This window comes from Mugil cephalus, chromosome 21 (assembly GCF_022458985.1).
Source record: "Mugil cephalus isolate CIBA_MC_2020 chromosome 21, CIBA_Mcephalus_1.1, whole genome shotgun sequence".
NCBI classification, from domain to species: Eukaryota; Metazoa; Chordata; class Actinopteri; order Mugiliformes; family Mugilidae; genus Mugil; species Mugil cephalus.
In genome coordinates this window covers 1694975-1713424 of record NC_061790.1, presented here as the reverse complement: position 1 = coordinate 1713424, position 18450 = coordinate 1694975, and the positions used below count along the sequence as shown (strand labels likewise).

The window sequence follows — 18450 nt, the reverse complement described above, 5'->3', positions numbered from 1 at the left end:
GTCTGTGGCTGCTAGCTGCTAGCTGTTAGCTGCTAGCTGCTAGCCACACGAGCTCAAACAGAGGTCATTTTGTTTTTTGTCCTAAATGGCCTCTTTCACACCTGTATTTTGGTTTGTCTTGTTGTGTTGTTTGCTCCAACAGTGAACTTGTCTTACTTCATCCTGGAAGTGTTGACTGTTGGGACCCTGTCATGTTCAGCATTACAATACATTTAGCTCTTAAAGCCGAAGAGATTAACTGTGCTGATGTTTTCTGTTCACAGTGGACGCTCCGTCAGACTTGAGGTTTAAGATTTTAAATGAAAACACAGTGCAAATGATCTGGAGCCGACCGCAGTCGAGGATACAGGGATACAGAATAGAAGTGACCTCAGACACAGGTGGGTGCTCATTAAACCGGCGAGTTCTGTCCTGCCGAGGCCGTAACGTTACGAGTGGTGTCATAAAGGCATCGCTCTGCCTGGCAAGACCCAACACTCCCCCCAATTATCTGAAGATTTCTGCAGACACATGTTTAGCTGCAGGAGCTCTAATGATAAAAGAAGGAAAAACATTATGTGTGGATGAAGGTAATCATCACTAGTGACTGTCAGCGGTGCTTCGGCTCAGGAGAGTCAAAAAAGTTGCATCAGCTGCATCTCAACAATCACCCAAAATAAAACTTTAGCACCACACAAGTAAAGTTCTTGCGGATATAAAGGTTAATGTGATTTAATGGGGTCTGTGTATGGATTGAATAGGTCATTGGATTTTTTGTTCAGAGAAGGACATTAAAAAATAAGTAAATAAATAAATAAATAGAAGTTATTTGATTTTCATTTTAAAATTCAAAAATTAAAATTGAAATTCAAGGCATTTTCTGGGTCTAGAATGGATGCATTTAAATTTTCCGTTTCTAAAAACAAAAAATAAAATCGTAGAAAGACAGAAACAAAAAAAATGCGCCCGTTTTTTTTTCGTATTGTGTAACCGGAAGTTATCGTTTTCAAAGTAAAAGCTCGAAGGTGTAACAGACACTAACGGACATGCATCAGGACGTTGTTAAAAGGGTTTCAGTGAAGACGACATGACTGCACAACAACTAAGACGCATATTTCAGGTAAAAACTAATAAAATATATGTATAATCAGGGAGTTGTTAGGTACTAGCTAACATTACTCTGATATGTGTGCAAAGATTTCCGCTGATGACAAGCCTTGTTTTTCCATTTCAGTAAGATTGTAAAGACATTTTAGCTTGTGCTAGCTAGGAAACCACACATAGAAGTTTTGTGCGGAAACACAGTACCGTCCTCATACGTGCTCTTACTTTGAAAACAGCAACTTCCGGTTGCAAAATATGAAAAAAAAAACGCTCATAAACGTTCAACCGTCGGTTCAACGGTTTTATTTTTTGGTTTTAGATGCGGAAAATGAAAATCAACCGTTTTTATTTTATCTCCCATCGACGATGATAAGAGAAATACCCTGAATTTAAACTTTATAATTTTAAAATGAAAATCAAACAACCGTTAATTTTTTATTTATTTTTTGTTAATGTCCTTTTTTTTGAACGGAAAATCCAACGACCAAAACATCCACGGACCAAATTCCAGGTTTATCTGTTAACAAACCGACAGGATTAATCAGAAACATGTAAGTGTCAGTAGAATGATGCTAACGTTAGCTTACCCATTTCCGTTCCCGGTTTAGCCGTAACTTAACTGAAAAAAACAAACGTAGCTGTGTAATAATATTTATTAAGTGTAATGCGAAATTCTCCTCAAGTGGGAGGGAAGGTGACTATTAAGAAAAATTGAGGCTAAAATTAAATGCAATTAACAACCAAGTAGCATATTTATATTAGCTAACATTCGGGTTTTAATATTACATAATGCTAACTAGCTAATAAAACTAGCTAAGTAGCTAAGTTAATGTTTAGCTTGCTTGGTCACACTGATTAAGAGGGAAGTTTTACTGTAACATAATATTAGCTAACTATCTGAGATAGCTAATTCACAGAACATTAGTGTTAGCTTGCATAGCTACATAAATCCCTAGCACATTTGTGTTTAGTAGAAGGCCGGTTTGACTGTGCATGATGTTAGCTGCACTAGCTACATTAGTAAAGGCAGGTAAAAGTGTGACGTCATGTTAGGTGTCCAACAGAACTAACCAACTGACAAAACATCTCTGCAAAGGTAATTGTTGTTGTAGGGCACTGTTGTCGTATAAAAATTAGAAAATATTCCCTATGGGTGTGGAGTTAATATCAGTGTCAAGCAAATTAGCATGTTGCCCAACATGATGTGATTTTAACCAATTTAAACTAATGTTAATAACATTCCCACTCACAGTGTGTAAACTTGTAAAAAAAAAAAGGCATAAAAAACACCTGCAGAACTTTCAGAGTCCAGGTATTTGTAAAGAATGATTGCCCTTAAATTTGTGGAAGATTTGGAGGGATTTAAGATTTAGATTAGATTTATAGTAACACGGAAAGTTTTCATTAAAGTGAATCATACTGTTGTTGCGTATTCCAGTCCTTGGGTCAGCCGTCGGAATCAGGTTTTCCTGATGCCTTGTTGGAGGAATGAAGTAACGCAATAGTTTCCTAATGGCTTCCCTCTGACTTTGTTCGCTCTCGCAGGGGAGGCAAAAAGAGAATTCACTCTGCCTGCATCTGCAACCAAGACGTCCATCTCAGACCTGAGTCCAGATGTGGATTATGTCGTAACAATAGCGGCGTACGCCGGATCGGAGGAGAGTTTGCCCATCTCCGGCCAGATCACACGTGAGTCACCGTGCCCTCGCTCTGGGGAGTTTCACAAATTAGCGCTGGGCATCCAACCAGCACTTTGTTTGCAGCTGGTCAGTTCTGGCAGGAATTCACAGTGACCGGATTCAGTTTAACAGGGTGGACACAATAAGTGGGACACACCTGGCAATGGTATGTTTCTATTATTTGTTCCACTCTCACTTTTTATGAAACAATACATTCCTTCTTCTCTTGATTACTTAAGAAAACAACCTTACAATAAATTAGTAGCTGCTCTTGAGCTTTTGATCATATTAAGTGGTCTTCATTAGTATGCTTAATTTACTTTTTTTCTTCTTGATTGCTTTGAATTCGTCATCAGTCTTGGCTTAAAAATTGAGATGGTAATTTCTTCCTTAATCTTGAAAACAGCAGCTGACTGAATAGTCTCACTGTTCTGAGGAGTTAATCAGGACAGAAAATAGACTTCGTCATTGGTGGCACAAGTTCAAAATCAGATAAGAGGAACAAGACATGGACATTAAAAGTGTTATAACAGTAGAAATCTTCATAAATTATGGAAGGGATTGGTCCAAATGTTTTAAACAACACAACCGGTATTTTCCTTTTCAAAGTCAGTTCATTTCCAAGGCCCTAAAACAATACATACATCTAATACAGATTTAAAGAGGTTGTATTTATAATGTAAAGATGTGTTTTAAGGTTTCAGCATCAAATGACAAAACTGTGTTTTTACATTGGTTCAAAGGCGTCGGTCGGTTCTTCTTGAATTCATGGTGGATGTCGCTTTGCCACAAAGCAAAACAGCTCGAGTTCAGTGCGTTGTCTTGGCCTCCAAACTCCCCAGATCTCAACCCACTCATCATGCAGGACTGAAAGTGTCTATTGTTAACGTCTTGGTGCCAGTTACCACGTCTTCATAGGTTTAGAGGAGTCCAGGCGGTTTTGGAGGCAAAAGTTGGAGGTTGGAGAAGCTATACAACATTAAGCAAATGGTCATAACGTCCTTTCCATGCTAATTGCTGAGTGGCGATATGCAAATTTGCAACATTCACAGTCAACATGTTGGTCATTAATTTTAACTAAATTGACCATCAACTTCTTTGACTTGATGACAGTTTGTTTGAGAAGTTAAAGTTGGACATAACGTGAACCTGAGCAGCCGGTTTCCAGTTAAAAATATTTATGCTTCTCAAATCAGGACAGAAACCTGGACGAGCCTCCTCACAAACCTTGTGAAATGTGGATGTGATGTTCCTGACTCCCCAACCCGTTCAGTTACTGTCATGGCAGCGATGTGGTGGGGACGTCTGCTCGGCACTTCCACTAACACTAATTACCCAAGTAATCCTCGGAGCTGCAGAAGTTCCCTGGAAATCGTACAAAATGTGTGACATCAACCTATTACTTGTGCCATTTGGGAGCTCGTGTTGCATGTTGCGTTGTATCATTGAGAAGTAAACGTTGCTCAAAAAACCCTCGAGATGAGGGTTTAAGTCTCTTGAATGGAAGCAAAAACCACGATTCCTTCCAGATTTAGACGTCTGCCATGAGTTGAAGAGAAGCGGTGACAGAAAATTGTTTGTAATGTAACATTACAATTAAGGTATTAGATTTCTTGGGAATCATTTCAACACAATAACTGTATTGTCTTTGACTTTTATGGTTGTTTTTCTTCCAGTTGAGTCAAGTGGCAGCTCAAGAGGACCTCCAAGGAAACCAGACCCTGCAGATTCAGTCAGTAAGTTAAACCTTAATGTGATGAAGGGTCCACTTCCTGCACAGATTATGTGTTACATGCATCAACGTGGTCTCCTCTTTTTGTTCCCGAGTTGTTGTTTTTTTTTTTTTTTTATCATTATTTCTGGGTGGTGTCCATTAGCGTGAGCTCAGCAGCAAAGGGAGGCTCCCACCACACAACGCGCCATTGTATAGCCATAATCAAAATTAGGCCCCTGTAAATCTCCAAAGTATTCGGTCATCAGCTTGGTCCCCTGCCGGTCAATTATGCCAGTGCGGAGGAAGCTGCAAACGCTCAGTGGTCAAGGTTGTAGGTGGAGCTGGAGGCTGCCGCTGAGAGCTCGGGGAGCCGAGCCGAGAGGAGCCCAGCCCTGAAGTGCTGAGAAAAGTGGAAACCATTACAGATGCTGATTTACAAGAGCACTGCTGCTGCCCTGGCCCCCGTTTAGCAGAGGATGACGGCCTTGTGCTGTTTTTTTCCTTCTTTTCACGAGAGGAAAGTCACGAGGAAACTCCCAGAAAGTAGGGCACTGATGAGAGGCCTGTACTTCTACCTGCAGCAGTACAGTTACATTCAGCCACCAAGTGTTTTACAGAGCAAAACCTGGCTCTGGAGTTTTTATGTTGATACCAAAGCAACAATATTTCCTCATCGTGTTAGAGAAGCTTGGACAAAATTGAATGATGGGGTGATTTTAGCGGAGGCTCGGACTTAGTAGCAAGACACTGAATGTCCTAGTTACTCCCAGTGCTTAACGTTAACGCCTCCTTCACTCTTTTCCCAGAATGCGCAGCGAGCACCTTCGCTGATGTTGTGTTTCTGGTGGACGGCTCCTGGAGCATCGGCAGAGCGAACTTCAAATACGTTCGCAGCTTCATCTCAGCGGCCGCCGGAGCGTTTCAGATCGGTGAGGGCAAAACACGAGTGGCCGTGGTCCAGTACAGCGACGACGCCCGAACCGAGTTCAATCTGAACGAGCACCTGACTCGGCCGGTGCTGCTCAGGGCCATCGGTTCGCTGCCGTACAAAGGAGGCAACAGACGGACAGGTGAGGCCTTAACGGCATCTTTTCTGAAACAGATTGGTTGTTAACTTCCTTTTAATTCCAGTGGAGTAAAACCTAAAACCGGTCTGTGTCTTCGGTCTAGGCAACGGTCTCGACTACCTCCTGAAAAACACTTTGTCCGAGTCGGTCGGCGCCAGGCAAACTTTCCCCAAAGTGCTGGTGATCATCACAAACGGCAAATCCGAGGATCCAGTGGAGAGTTACGCCAGGCAGCTGAGGAGCAGGGGCGTGGAGATCTTTGTCCTCGGTACGCTGCCAGGACAAATTTATTACCATCCACATCTTAACATGTTTCCATTCGCGTTTTAATGTTTTTAACAGTAGTTTGTAACAAAGGCAATCCGCGGTGATGTAATGACAGAGCAAAGTTTAGATTCCTTCGTCATTAACGTTACAGGCGAGTGATAGCAGGTTTTATGAATGTTTACACTCTGGCTTCACTCAGACTTTCCACTAATGTTGATGGAGGAACAGGGGCCGGGCTGTCGCCACGGAGATAAAGAGGGCTGAAATAATAATCACAGCTCATTGAAAATAGAAGTTTCCATTTTTTTTTTTCACTTTGCAGGAGGAACCGATAACATGCAGGAGTAACAGCAGCAACAGACCCCTATCAGTCCGACCATAATACTTTCAAAGGCCAGTTCACACAGGAACTTGGCTTCTGTTCAGCTGCTGTTGAAGCTAAATTTGTGATTGAAGTCAACAGCTTCAGATTTTGCAATTTTCCAGAGACAAGATGATACAGGCGTCGAAATGAGTCTAAATTTATTTATATATTTTAAAGAACTAATAGTACAGCTCTTCTTCACTGTCACTAAATTATTCTAGATCATATTATATCCTGCAGTAAAACAGTTTAACGCCTCATGTTGATTTATCTTATATTATTGATAAGTCGATGAACTGTAGAAGTCCATAATTTTGCCAAAGGTATTTAGCTACTTAAATCATATTTGGTGAAAGAAAAGCTGACGTGGTGAAGTCATATAGGTAGAATTATACCATATAATAATATATCTCAAGATTAATGTAAAAATTTAGCTTTATTTTGAAAATCTCAATCGGCAAAGTGAGCAGCCACCAGTTAAAGTTCACAAAATTTTGAGTTGAACTTTGAGTAAACTTTGTAAAGTGTTACAGCTTCTCCAACAGTGTCAAAGTGTCACGGAGGACTGCAAATGTCTTTTTAAACGGAGTCTGACTAGTTTTCATATTTACTCCCTGTGTTGTCAGACTTTCCGGCCAAAGCTGGAGAACTTTTAATATGCTAATGTGGAAAACGACTGTTCACTCTGTTAAATATTGCTTATTTCATCCAGTATTTACAGACCTGGATCGAATTCGGCCGTTACCTCTGACACACTTAATCTTCGCATGATGCCAGTGGCTTTACAAGGATGGCTGTGAATTTGCTGGCGTCGCCTCTGTCACTGCCCCGACTAAATTTTGGCGGGCGATGGCGACCACAGAGTCATACGTTATGCATTTTCCGCAGCTTTGATTTGCTTTGGTCTGTCTGTAGGTATCCAACAAGCCGACCAAGAGGAGATGAAGCTGGTGGCCTCGACTCCACACCAAAGCCACATCTTTAATGTCGCCAGCTTCGACACAATCAAGAGGGTGCAGACGGAGCTCATAGCTCAGATGTGTGCCGGAGTCAGCGACCAACTCAGCTCATTCATCAGCGGAGACGAATGTGAGTTGTGAAAAAAAAATGCTTTTATTCTTGCTTTGCACATGCTCCATGATATTGTTTCAGACCAAAAAAAAACAAAGCCGTCTGGACTTGAAGGGATTCAGGAAACCTTTCAAGTCTCCTGAAGGGTTGTAGAGTTTCACCTGTAGGTTTGTTTTAAGCAAGAATGGTTTCTTGAGGGTTTCTTGAAATCCAATAAGTCCTGTTGTCCTTTGTTCTTCTGGATTTTTGGATATATCATGACTGAATACAGATAGATGACTGAAAACCTTCTAGGATTCTTCAGAGGGAACACTCTACAGTTACCTGTTGCCCTACACTTCACTGATTTAACCCTAACCCTGTATGACATGGAATTCTTTTTCTGATTTTTTTGTTGCAGTGATTGAGCCAGCATCTAAACTTGAAGTCGTGGAGGTTGCCTCCAAGTCCATGCGGGTGAAATGGGACGCCTCCACTGGGGACATTTCCACGTACAAGGTTCAGGTAGTCCCCATGATCGCCGGCGCCAATCAGCAGGATCTCTACGTGCGGCCGACCCAGACGTCGGTGGTGGTCAAACAGCTTTCCCCGGACACACTGTACCAGATCAGCGTGTTCGCCATGAAGGACCTGACGCCTAGCGAGCCCATCGTAGCCATGCAGAAGACACAGCCAGTCAAGGTCTCAGTAGGTTAGTACAAAATAATCAGTGTCTTTTTGTCTTTTTGTGAATTTTTGAAGGACGACAGTGTGTTTAAACTTTGAGCAAAGTTATGCTGTAGCAGTAGTTAGTGCTAGTTGTATTTTTTTGATAAGCTAAGCTAACAGTCACTAAGCTAACAGCTGAGGTTATCAAGACATAAATACACAGATATCCTGCACCAACTGGACCTATTGCAATGGCGACCACAATCAGCAGCCTGCAAACATTTGGCCTGGGGGCTACAACCGGCCCACCAGAGAGTCCAGTCTGAATTTGTATCATGGATTTTGGAATTGTATCATGTCCTTGTTCTTCTTTGCGCTACATTATGCTGTTATGTTGCTGGTCCTGAACCCCTGGGGTCCCACTGAGCTGAATATGACCCCCCAAACTAAAATGAGTGTGAAACCCCGATCTACAATCTATTTTCTTGTGTACCTGAAAAATGTAATAAACCTTGATTCCTCAAAACCAATGAACACAACTAACTAGTCAGTAGCCCAGATCTTTCTAAGGGTGACTAGCTGAGTATGTATTTTAAAGTTCTGTCACTGAATCATAAGGAAATTGACAGTTACACGTCTGTACTGTATTGTTTTCTTTTCCCATCCAGAGTGTTCCCTGGGCAGGGATGTGCAGGCCGATGTCGTCCTCCTGGTTGACGGATCCTACAGTATCGGTCTGGATAACTTTGCCAAAGTGAAAGCTTTCCTCGAGGTGTTGGTGAACACCTTTGACATTGGGCCAGACAAGGTTCAGATCAGTTTAGTCCAGTACAGTAGGGACCCGCACACCGAGTTCTACCTGAACACCCACCACGACCTGAACGCCGTGGTCAAAGCTGTGCGGACTTTCCCGTACCGCGGCGGCTCCACCAACACCGGCAGGGCGATGACGTACGTGAGGGAGAAGGTCCTACAAACCAACAGAGGAGCTCGCGCCAACGTTCCTCGCGTCACCATCCTCATCACCGACGGGAAGTCGTCCGACGCCTTCCGGGACCCGGCCACCAAACTCAGGAACGCCGATGTGGAGATCTTTGCCGTTGGCGTCAAGGACGCTGTACGAAGTGAGCTGGAGGCCATCGCCAATGAACCCGCGGCGACACACGTGTACACCGTCGAAGACTTTGACGCTTTCCAGAGGATTTCCAAAGAACTCACACAGTCCATCTGCTTGAGGATTGAGCAGGAACTTCGCAAAATCAACCAGAGACGTAAGTAACATGGCTCTAATCCTCTATGCAGACGACACCCTGTTTTTCCTTCCTGTCAGCAATCTGTTGTTCCTTAAGGTTTACATTCCAGTTCTCTTGTTTGATTCTGGCCTCTTACAGGGATGTCTCGATTGATATAATTTTCACAATTATTGGATCGGATCAGACCTGAGCCAAGGCCGTACTCTTGTAGTTATTGGATTTAGGTCTGCCATAAACCAAAACCACGTCCCTGAAGCATTAAAATATCTTCTTCTTGTTGCCTTGATGACGGCTGGCTAGTGTCAAAGCTGCCAAAAAAAGTTGAAGAGAAAAAAGAAAATCACTCGACTAAAAATGTCTGCTTTGTGTAAGATTAGAAAAGTCTTTGTGAATCTACAGGGGAGTAAATTTAATTTATTTAAGATCGGATTGGGGCTTGGCTCAGCTAATACTCAATATTAAATCATTAGTAGCAAATTTGGGGTCAAACAAAACTTGATCAGGACATCCCTAGTTATTAGTTTTCATCAGATTCGAATTGCATTAAACTGTGAAACTAACTTCAGAAGCAGAGGTACCCGTTTTTTTTTTTTTTTGTTTTTTAAAGGCTGAAGCGGGAGAAAAAGGAATTGATGAGTAAAGTTCAGCCCAGAGATAAACCTGGGTTCTGGTGTTTGTTCTGGCTGTGATCGGTCCAGCTTTTAACTCAATGAAAAATCATTCTGCTAGTGGTTTCCCTTTATTTCTTTCAATCAGGGGCAACGTTAGAGGTTGGACTAGCATATAAAACCATATAAAACCATACTACAGGACAAGAGGAGGCGGTTAGTTTAGCATTTGCCATCAACGTCAGTTTTCGATGGGAACATTGGAAGGTTTTTCCTTTTCATTTATTAAAGAAGTTATGTCAGTGCTTCATAGACAACCTTTTGTTGGCCTTATTGACGTAAGATGATTTTAGCAGAATTGTCTAAATGTGTAAGAGTTAAAGCTCTAACAATTGGCTCCAGTTTTCATTTCAGAAACTAATCAGCAATTTAACTTTATATCCGTATTAATTGTTTGTCACACATGTAAGTGTGTGTTCACTAAGAACTACAGCTTCCTCTACATTATGTCATCAGACACGGTCGTCTACACCTGCTTTTACTTATTTGTGTGCTTTGTGCATAGTGACGGTCTCAGCACATTAGTCTGAAATCTGATCATTTGCTGCAAAAAGTTTAGATCATTATTTGGATCACATGTAGTAATCACATCAATCTTTTAAAAATGAATTAGTGCCACAGTCAGATGTAACTCTACCGCTCTTCCTGGTGGCGAACAACACACAACAGTACCACTAGTCGTCCATGTGCGCACAATTACTTTCGTGTCACTTCTTCTGAGCGTGTCGTTTTTAATTAAACCCTCCTTTTTTTGGCCTCAATGTGTAAAACACATGTCCACCTTCTGATCTCTCAAGGCCAGAGAGAGTTCCTGCATGTGGAAATAGTAGAACTGGGTCAAATAGTGGTTGTGGAGACGTGTTTGCATTTGTTTAAACGTCCAGATGACTTGCCGTTACCACATCAAGCCAATCCGTACTGTCAGGTGTCTCGTCTGTCACTTAGCTGTAAACAGAATCCGACTTTGAAATGCATTCACGGTGCAGAAACCATCAGACAAACCCCCCCAGAGCATCTGGCAGTCTGATTTTAAACAAGCGAGAACTCTCAACGCTGTTTCATCCACTTAAAAAGGCAAATAATCCTTTGCCAACATTAGATGTGACTCACACCAGCTTTGATTACAGATTATATAATCCTTATATAATAATGACTTTGAGCAGTGCACTCGCAGCCTCCATTCAAATCAAACAGCTCTCACAGTTTGAAGTTTGAAGCGGTCGTCCTCCTGATAGTGTTGGAAGGCTGGATTGTTGCTTGGACACCTTTATTAAAGGTCATTTACCAGGTTTGCCCCCAGGCCCCCGACTTTCCTCTTCCTTCACATGAAAGTCAAGGTTGTTTTTCTACGCTCCAGAAAGAGATGAAGATTTAACTCAGTTAGTATCATACATGGGGAAGTTTTCTTTTTTTTTTTGCCATCTGCTTTTAATCTACACCGATCTGCCACAATATTAAAAGCAGTGACAGGAAATGCACCGTAAACCACTACACCTACCTTATCACCCCATAGCAACAATACGCCAAAACCCAAAACACTTCTCAGATAACACGAAAAATTCAGCCCCAAACTCCTGATCAAGAATCCAAAAACCCTCCTCCCTACAACCCACTGGAAACCAAAGGCCACTTAAATAAGTTGTCCATTCCCTGATGAGTTAAATCTCCTCTGGAGGAACGAGGAAGACCTGTCGGACATCAGGACATTAAGTGGGGGGCTTTAATGTTGTGGCTGATTGGTTTACACTTGGACTAAACCTAAAGAGACATTCAGAGGGTTTTTTTTAACGTCTCTAGGCTGAAGCCGCTCTGTAAAAGCAGAACTGACTACAATGAATTCATTCGTCAGGGTTGTGTTCGGTCTAATCTCGGACGACTTTCGTGTTGAAAATGCGTGGAGCATAAAATCCGCTACAACAGGACTAAATGGATCCTTTTCCTGACGAGACATCATCACAAAAATCACATCTGGGGCCGGTTTCACGAAAACACTGTGACCGTGACCATGATTAGATTTAACTAACAGACCCTTTTTTTTTCCCTCCACCATATTAAGCACTGAAAAGAAAACTTCCAGCTGACTATCTTGCATCGCTCCATTTATCTCGCCGTTGGCTTCAATCAATTTGCATTCATTTAATCAGTGTTAGAGAATAAATGACTAAAGAAAGAGGACAAATAGGAAACCTTAAGTATTTTAACAGGGATTAACTTGAGCACCAAAGAGCTGCTCATTGATGGAGAAACTCCAGACCATTTTAAGACGGACTAATAACTTTTTCCACATTGAGAAAACATGGCCGACTTGGTCGACTCCAACAGACAAAACCCAGCAGTTACAAGGACATTTTACCGAACAACACTTACCTTCGTAATGTGGACGTCTCTGGTCTCTGTGTAGTTTCACTGTTGCTTATTTCAAAGGTGCTACTGTCGGCTGCCTTCACTTTCTCATGGGTTTCTTCACTTCTTGGGCTAGAAAGTCCATCTTATTAGTTGTGAAACCTTCTAGTGAAAATGCAGAAACAGAGCTCGCATGACACTATCGACACTACCTGTTAGCTTCCATTTTATTCAGCCCTCTGGAGTCCAGACTGCTTTGGTTTTACCTTTATATTCCATCTTAAAAACTCTTCCCCTTGTTCCTTGTTTGGTTTCATTCTTTTCATTTTGACAAACTGTATTAACACATTGGACCTAAAATCAAACTAAAACTGTCAAATACTAGTAGGAAAAAGTTAGATTTTTCACTGTGAAACATGTTGAACCAACCATTTTTAGAGCTTAGAATGTAAATCTTAACTGTACATTTCAAACGATTATGAACAAATTTTGCAAACAACAAAGTAATTTACAACTATTTCCATTAAAATGTAGGAAATGACTGAATGTAGCGTCACTCCCACAACTTTTCCCTCTTCATAGCAACCAATGACACATCGTTCTCATCCACCGTCACCATGATGGGTGGATGGGATGCATTTTTCCACCAATAGGAAAGAGGCTGTCATTTGTTTTTCTTTCTGTCGTATGATGCTGGGTAGTGATCTCCTCTTGCTGGCGTTTCTCCAACATGACGGCAATATTCAGGACAAAGTGTGGCGTAAATTATTTATAACAAATACTTTTACTTGGCCTATAAACACAATTTAAAAGCTGGTCTATGGTTTGAAGTTAGCACTTTCTACTAAAGTTGAAGCGGAGACTCAGTTATATCAAGTTATAGTAATATTTGATATGTTCTTCCTGTTTATTATTAATTATATTGTTTTTCTTATTTGTGAAGTTCAGCTGATCTCACCTCAGCGTCTTTGTCTTCCTTTTCCTCCAGAGCTCATTCCACCAAAGTCCGTGACTTTCTCAGACATCGGACCCAGAAACTTCCGGACCTCGTGGGAATCCGACGCCACCAACGTCGAGTCCTATCTGATTCAGTTCAAGCCGGCGGACGACCCGGATGGACATTACGTGTCCATGTCTGTACCCGGGGACACCCTCACCGCCATCCTGCCCCCTCTCCTCAACCCCAACACCCGCTACGAGGTCAACATCTACGCCCAGTACGAGAAAGACGACAGCCTGCCTCTCACCGGCTTCGAAACCACTTTAGAAGGTATGCACAGTGTGTTAGATCTCAATTCAGATAAGAAAACCATCAGGAGGAACAGTTAGAACATTTGAAACAATAGATTTAGATGCAGTAAAACGTTAACTTGCACACATGTTGCAGAACAAGGCCCGGTGCGTGACCTCAGAGTGTCCGAAGAGACGACGGACAGCTTCAGGGTGTCATGGGAGCCGGCTCCAGGAGGCGTCGCCCGCTACCGACTGACCTACCACCCGGTCGGGGACGAGAGCTCGAGCATGGAGACGACCACCTTCGGCTTAGAGACGACCACCGTTCTGCAGGAACTTCAACCCAAAACCACGTACAGCGTCACAGTTACACCTGAATACCCGTCCTCCTCTGGAGCGCCGCTGCAGACTGAAGGCACCACCAAGGAAGGTAATTTCAGTTCAGTTCATAACCATCACACTCAGGCTTTTAGACTCGTCACATGTTCTTTGGGTTAGTGGTGTTTCACCGTCAGTGGTTTTATGTAGGTTTCTGTCCTTTTTAGAAACGAGCTAAAACAAGACTTCAGTTCTAAAAGACTGGAGGTGCAGTTTTGGTTTGATTTATAACTTAGATACTCGCCTGTAAGTGGGGTTTTCCAATTTTAAATTAATGTCTTGAATGCAGCTTTAAAGCCGGTGGAGGTGGACAGAGATATAATTTGTCATTAATTTACAACAAACTCTGAACATCTATCTTCAAAGAGTTTCTCCCGTGTTCACACCTGTTCTCAAAGTTTGAGTATGTGATCGTGAACAGACTCCAGTCATGTTAGGTTGAGTTTGAGTTTAAGCCCCAATCCTCCATCAGGATATTCGAGCTGAAGACTTGGATGAAACCAAACCCAAGTCCCGTTGTCTTTGTTTTGATTGAGTTTTTTTGGGATAAAACCAACGTGACCTGGTGACTGAGAACCTCCAGAAACATTTCACATGAGCAAGCTGAAGGGTTCATTATTGGTTAAATGCTTTAAATACTGAAGCGTATTGCAAACAAATCAAGCGTCTAGACATGTTGATTAAGAGGAGAATGAACGGGATGTTTGAAGCCACATTAGGTGTCAGTTTTCTGGTTCTAAGGCTGAGCAGACACCCAGAAACATCTCGCAGTCAGTTAGTTCATGTCGTGGGACGCTAGATGCTATGAAGGCTTTTTTTGATGACATAACAAACTCAGTCTGTAAACGTTTTTGGCGTTTGCCTGTATTCTAAACTTGCCTGGGAGTGCCAGGAGTCCACACATTTCTGACCCCAGCGCTAAGTGAACTCGTAACCCTGCAGTGTTAGTACAAGCTGCCACCCATCGAGATCTGTCCTGCCTTACAGGGAAAGGAATGAAAACCAGTCAGAAGTGTCCTCGGAGGTGATAAACAAAGAAGGGAAGTAAACTGGGGATGTTTTCTCTCTCAGTTAACAGCTCGTGCATCAAAGGGCTCATAGCTTTGCCACTTTTAACTATTATGTAAAGTCTAAAGACACTTGAGATGATCTGAATGCTGAGCACAGAGCTGGAAATAATAAAAATAAAAGTATTTTCCAGTGTGCCATGGTAACTGCGTGTCTTATCCTTTAGCTGCTGCAGCTCTCAGACGGGGCAGCTGCTCCACGTCTGAGGCGATTTTGATGGTTCGTGAAACGAGACGGCATTAAATCGGGCTCGCACCTCTTTGACATGAAACACCCAGCTGGCTCTCAGATGGATTTATGTTTTCCTCCCCACTATGGCTCGCAACGCTGTCCCCATTACAGTGTTTACCGTACCATTACGCTATCTCAGAACTATGAATTGATGCAATGCCATGAGGTTTTGCCCTTTTTTCCTCGCAGTCTTTTCCATCTACTCTGGAGTTGGGAAATAATGCACGGTTGCGTGGGAGTCATTTAACTCTTTATTGCATTTTCCATAGTATTTCTCTGGAAACAGTCCCTTTGTGTAAACAGCACACATTTGCAAATAAGTCCAAGCTAATACGTAGCTTCTAGCTAACGTGAGTTGGTCTGTGATTTGGCCTGGAAGCCAGATCATCTCCCCCATCGACACGTTTTCTGGGCTTTAATGTCCAGACAGTCAGGGCTTATCTGCTGGTGTCCTCATACATGTTTGTTGTTGGTGCATCATGAAGAACTGATGACATGACACACATTTTTGAACAAGCTGTAATTAATTTAGGTTGTTTTTTTTGGTTGAATTTGTTCTACGTTAATACTTTGATCTTTTTAAAGTGGCCGCAGGAAAGAAAAACTTGTTGAGTTTGTTCATGAAGTGAAGTGTCTGCTGTCTGTTGGAGAGGCAAGATGTTTAGTTTCTGCTCCCTCGTTATATTGGGAGCGAAATCAATGCACAAAAAATTAAATTTAAGATGTAAAACGAAGATTTATTTCCTTAGAAACAGTAAATAAACCCGCAAATCAAAGAGTGTTGATGTTTCAGCTAATGTTACGATGTAAAATTAACCGCAGTTTATTTCTCTGTGAGCTTTCACAGGCTGCTGATCCTCCCAGATTATCATTATTAGTATTATTATTATTTTAATATTATGACTGCACAGCTCCACGGCCTCTTAATGTTTGCGGTTTTGCTGTAATTGCTGTGACTAAGCCCTGGAAGGCTCCCAGATCAACACAAGAAATTTTTGCTTCCTCTTCTTGGTTTTGGTTCATAGCAGAGTGAAACTAAATAAGTACTAAAGATCGGGCTCGGCTGCAGCCTCATACTGATCCGATCACTTTAAAAATGGGCCGGCACTAGCAGAGAACTGGTGCTCTGCATAAAACACATGCAGACGTGGAAATAATTTATCCTAGAGGACCAGAAGCTACAACACATGAACGTTTTCCTTTTTATTCGCTCCTTCCACATGTATTTGCATCTTATCCTGAATCCCAAATCTAGTTACAGGTATTTAAGAAGCATTTGGTGATAACTCGAAGTGATTTGAGTGGAGTTAGCAGATGAGAAACAGCGAGACTGGACAGGAATGTAACCCAGCTGAGATCAAGGCTGGAAGGTTAGGAGGAGCCGGGAGGACTGAGTCATTCCTCCGGCTCCATATGTCTCCCTGTCTTTGCCATTTACCTCCCATTTACTTCCCCCTTTTTGTTTTTTCTCTGTGCGGTCGTAGCCAAAGCAAACCTGGAAGCTTAGACCGGTAGGTCCCGGTATCGCCTTACCTCTAACCTCTAAAACACACCTGGGAAGCTGAGGTCATTGTAACGGGTTCAGACAAGTTCAGAGTCACAAGTAACAGCCACAGCGACACAAAATGAGCCCATTATGAGCATCTCTTTGTCTATATTTAGATTTTATGAGGTGAAAGTTTTGAGTGTAATAGAAGAAAAAGTGATAAAAATATAACGGACGATACTTAAAACCTGTCTGCAGAAGCTCTTCCAGTGCATCTCGTCACTGCCACTTTGCACATTTTGGGCTCTTATTGTGATTCATTGTGCTGGTTTAGCAGAGTTTTCTTTTGTTTGTTTGTCTTTGTAGAAGCCATTCACGATGAATTAGGTCATTTCAGAGATGCACAGTCATCCATCTGACTGCGGCTTTTGTGGCTCCTGAATCGTTCCCTCGGCTCTGAAAAGTTTTCCGTCTCAGGAAGTCCTGCTTCATGTCAGCTTTCTGCGGTTCTTCCAGACGAGTGTTAAAGGCAGCAGCTGCAGTGCTTTTATTTCTCTGCTGTGGACAGGTTTATGCCGCACAGCTGAGCGAGTCGGACCCGATTCATACAAAATACCGTCCGACTTTATCCTTGGACCTACTGTGCCTTTGTTTGAGCAAATCCTGAAGAATGAAAACAAAGCCTTGGTGCAGACACTCGTGTAATGAGATGAATTAGGAACGATGTATCACAGAAAACACTGTAACTCGTGGATATTTGGCACAAAGGTGACTTTTCCATTTTAACCTCCACTTGGTCGTAAACTTAAAATCTCCCACTGACGAAGCTCTTACTGTAAAGTTGGAGCTTTTACAATGAGAGAGTCTTGTTCTGCTGATTCACCAACCTGAGGGGGGGTCGGTGCGTTACGCCATTCAGTCTCACAACGGGCTACAAAACAATAGGATACAGTAGGGACGTCCCAATTACCCCAACCCCCCAATACCCGTCCCTTAATGCTGAGATTCAGCCCAACCTGGTCCTAAATGTCCTAAAGCTGTAGCTTCCTTAACTCTTTCCTCGTCCTCTCTTGTAGTCGACTTGATCCAGTCCAGCTAGTTGTGCAGAATGGAGCTCGTACCTAAGGTTCAGGTCCTGATACAGATCTCCTGATAGTGATCACTAACATACGTGAAAGAATACAGCACATAGAATAATAAAGCTCTATTCAGAAACCCAGCAGCAATGCAAAACATTTCATAGTTTCGTTATAGGAGGAGCTGAAGGAAAATGTCTCCTGGCAAAGAGGCCGTTTTACATTCTAGCAAGTGCTCAGTCAGCGCCCGGTCGTCCCATCGCATTCAAATGAGCCTGGACACTCAGAATGGAAACTGAACCTCCTCTGATGTTTCCCTGCGTCTGGGCCACACGCACAAACTCTGCAGTCGCTCTGCCTTTCAAGTGGCATGAAACAGCTGATGGTAGGTGGAACGTGTCGGGAAGCCAAGTTCATACCAACTAATGAGTGGAGAGACTTTCCAGCACAGACCTGCTAGCATAGCATAGCATAGCGTAGCATAGCCACACTCAGTTCCTACCAGAATAACTGCTAACAGCTCAGCATGAGGCGTGTTTCAACTAAGACAGACCTTTGATTGGTTGGATGGTCGACCAACGTCTGGTTCTACTGGCTCTCATCTTATTTAAAAGGTTCTCAGTCACCGGATTCATGCTATAACAAAAAGGCTTTTAAGAAACTTTTCACCTCTCAGCCGTTTTTCAGTCCCTCAGAGCTGAATATTATTGAAATAATATTTTCTTGTGCACCCACATTCAGACATTCAGATGTCTGTTAATGTGCAGAGGAAGTTTCTGAATACGGACCAGATACAGATTTTCTTTTTTCCAGCTATAAAT

General features: G+C 42.5%; 1 protein-coding gene across 1 annotated transcript in view; it reads left to right on the top strand.

Annotated features, from left to right (window-relative positions):
• LOC124998921 (collagen alpha-1(XII) chain-like) overlaps positions 1-18450 on the top strand; it is a 94782-nt gene that overhangs the window by 4193 nt on the left and 72139 nt on the right. Inside the window, exons 3-12 of the mRNA XM_047573558.1 lie at positions 264-380; positions 2629-2772; positions 4439-4498; positions 5283-5546; positions 5647-5811; positions 7090-7263; positions 7646-7936; positions 8562-9164; positions 13146-13427; positions 13545-13820. Of these exons, the coding sequence (XP_047429514.1) occupies positions 264-380; positions 2629-2772; positions 4439-4498; positions 5283-5546; positions 5647-5811; positions 7090-7263; positions 7646-7936; positions 8562-9164; positions 13146-13427; positions 13545-13820 (2376 nt within the window). The remainder of the gene's footprint in view (positions 1-263; positions 381-2628; positions 2773-4438; positions 4499-5282; positions 5547-5646; positions 5812-7089; positions 7264-7645; positions 7937-8561; positions 9165-13145; positions 13428-13544; positions 13821-18450) is intronic.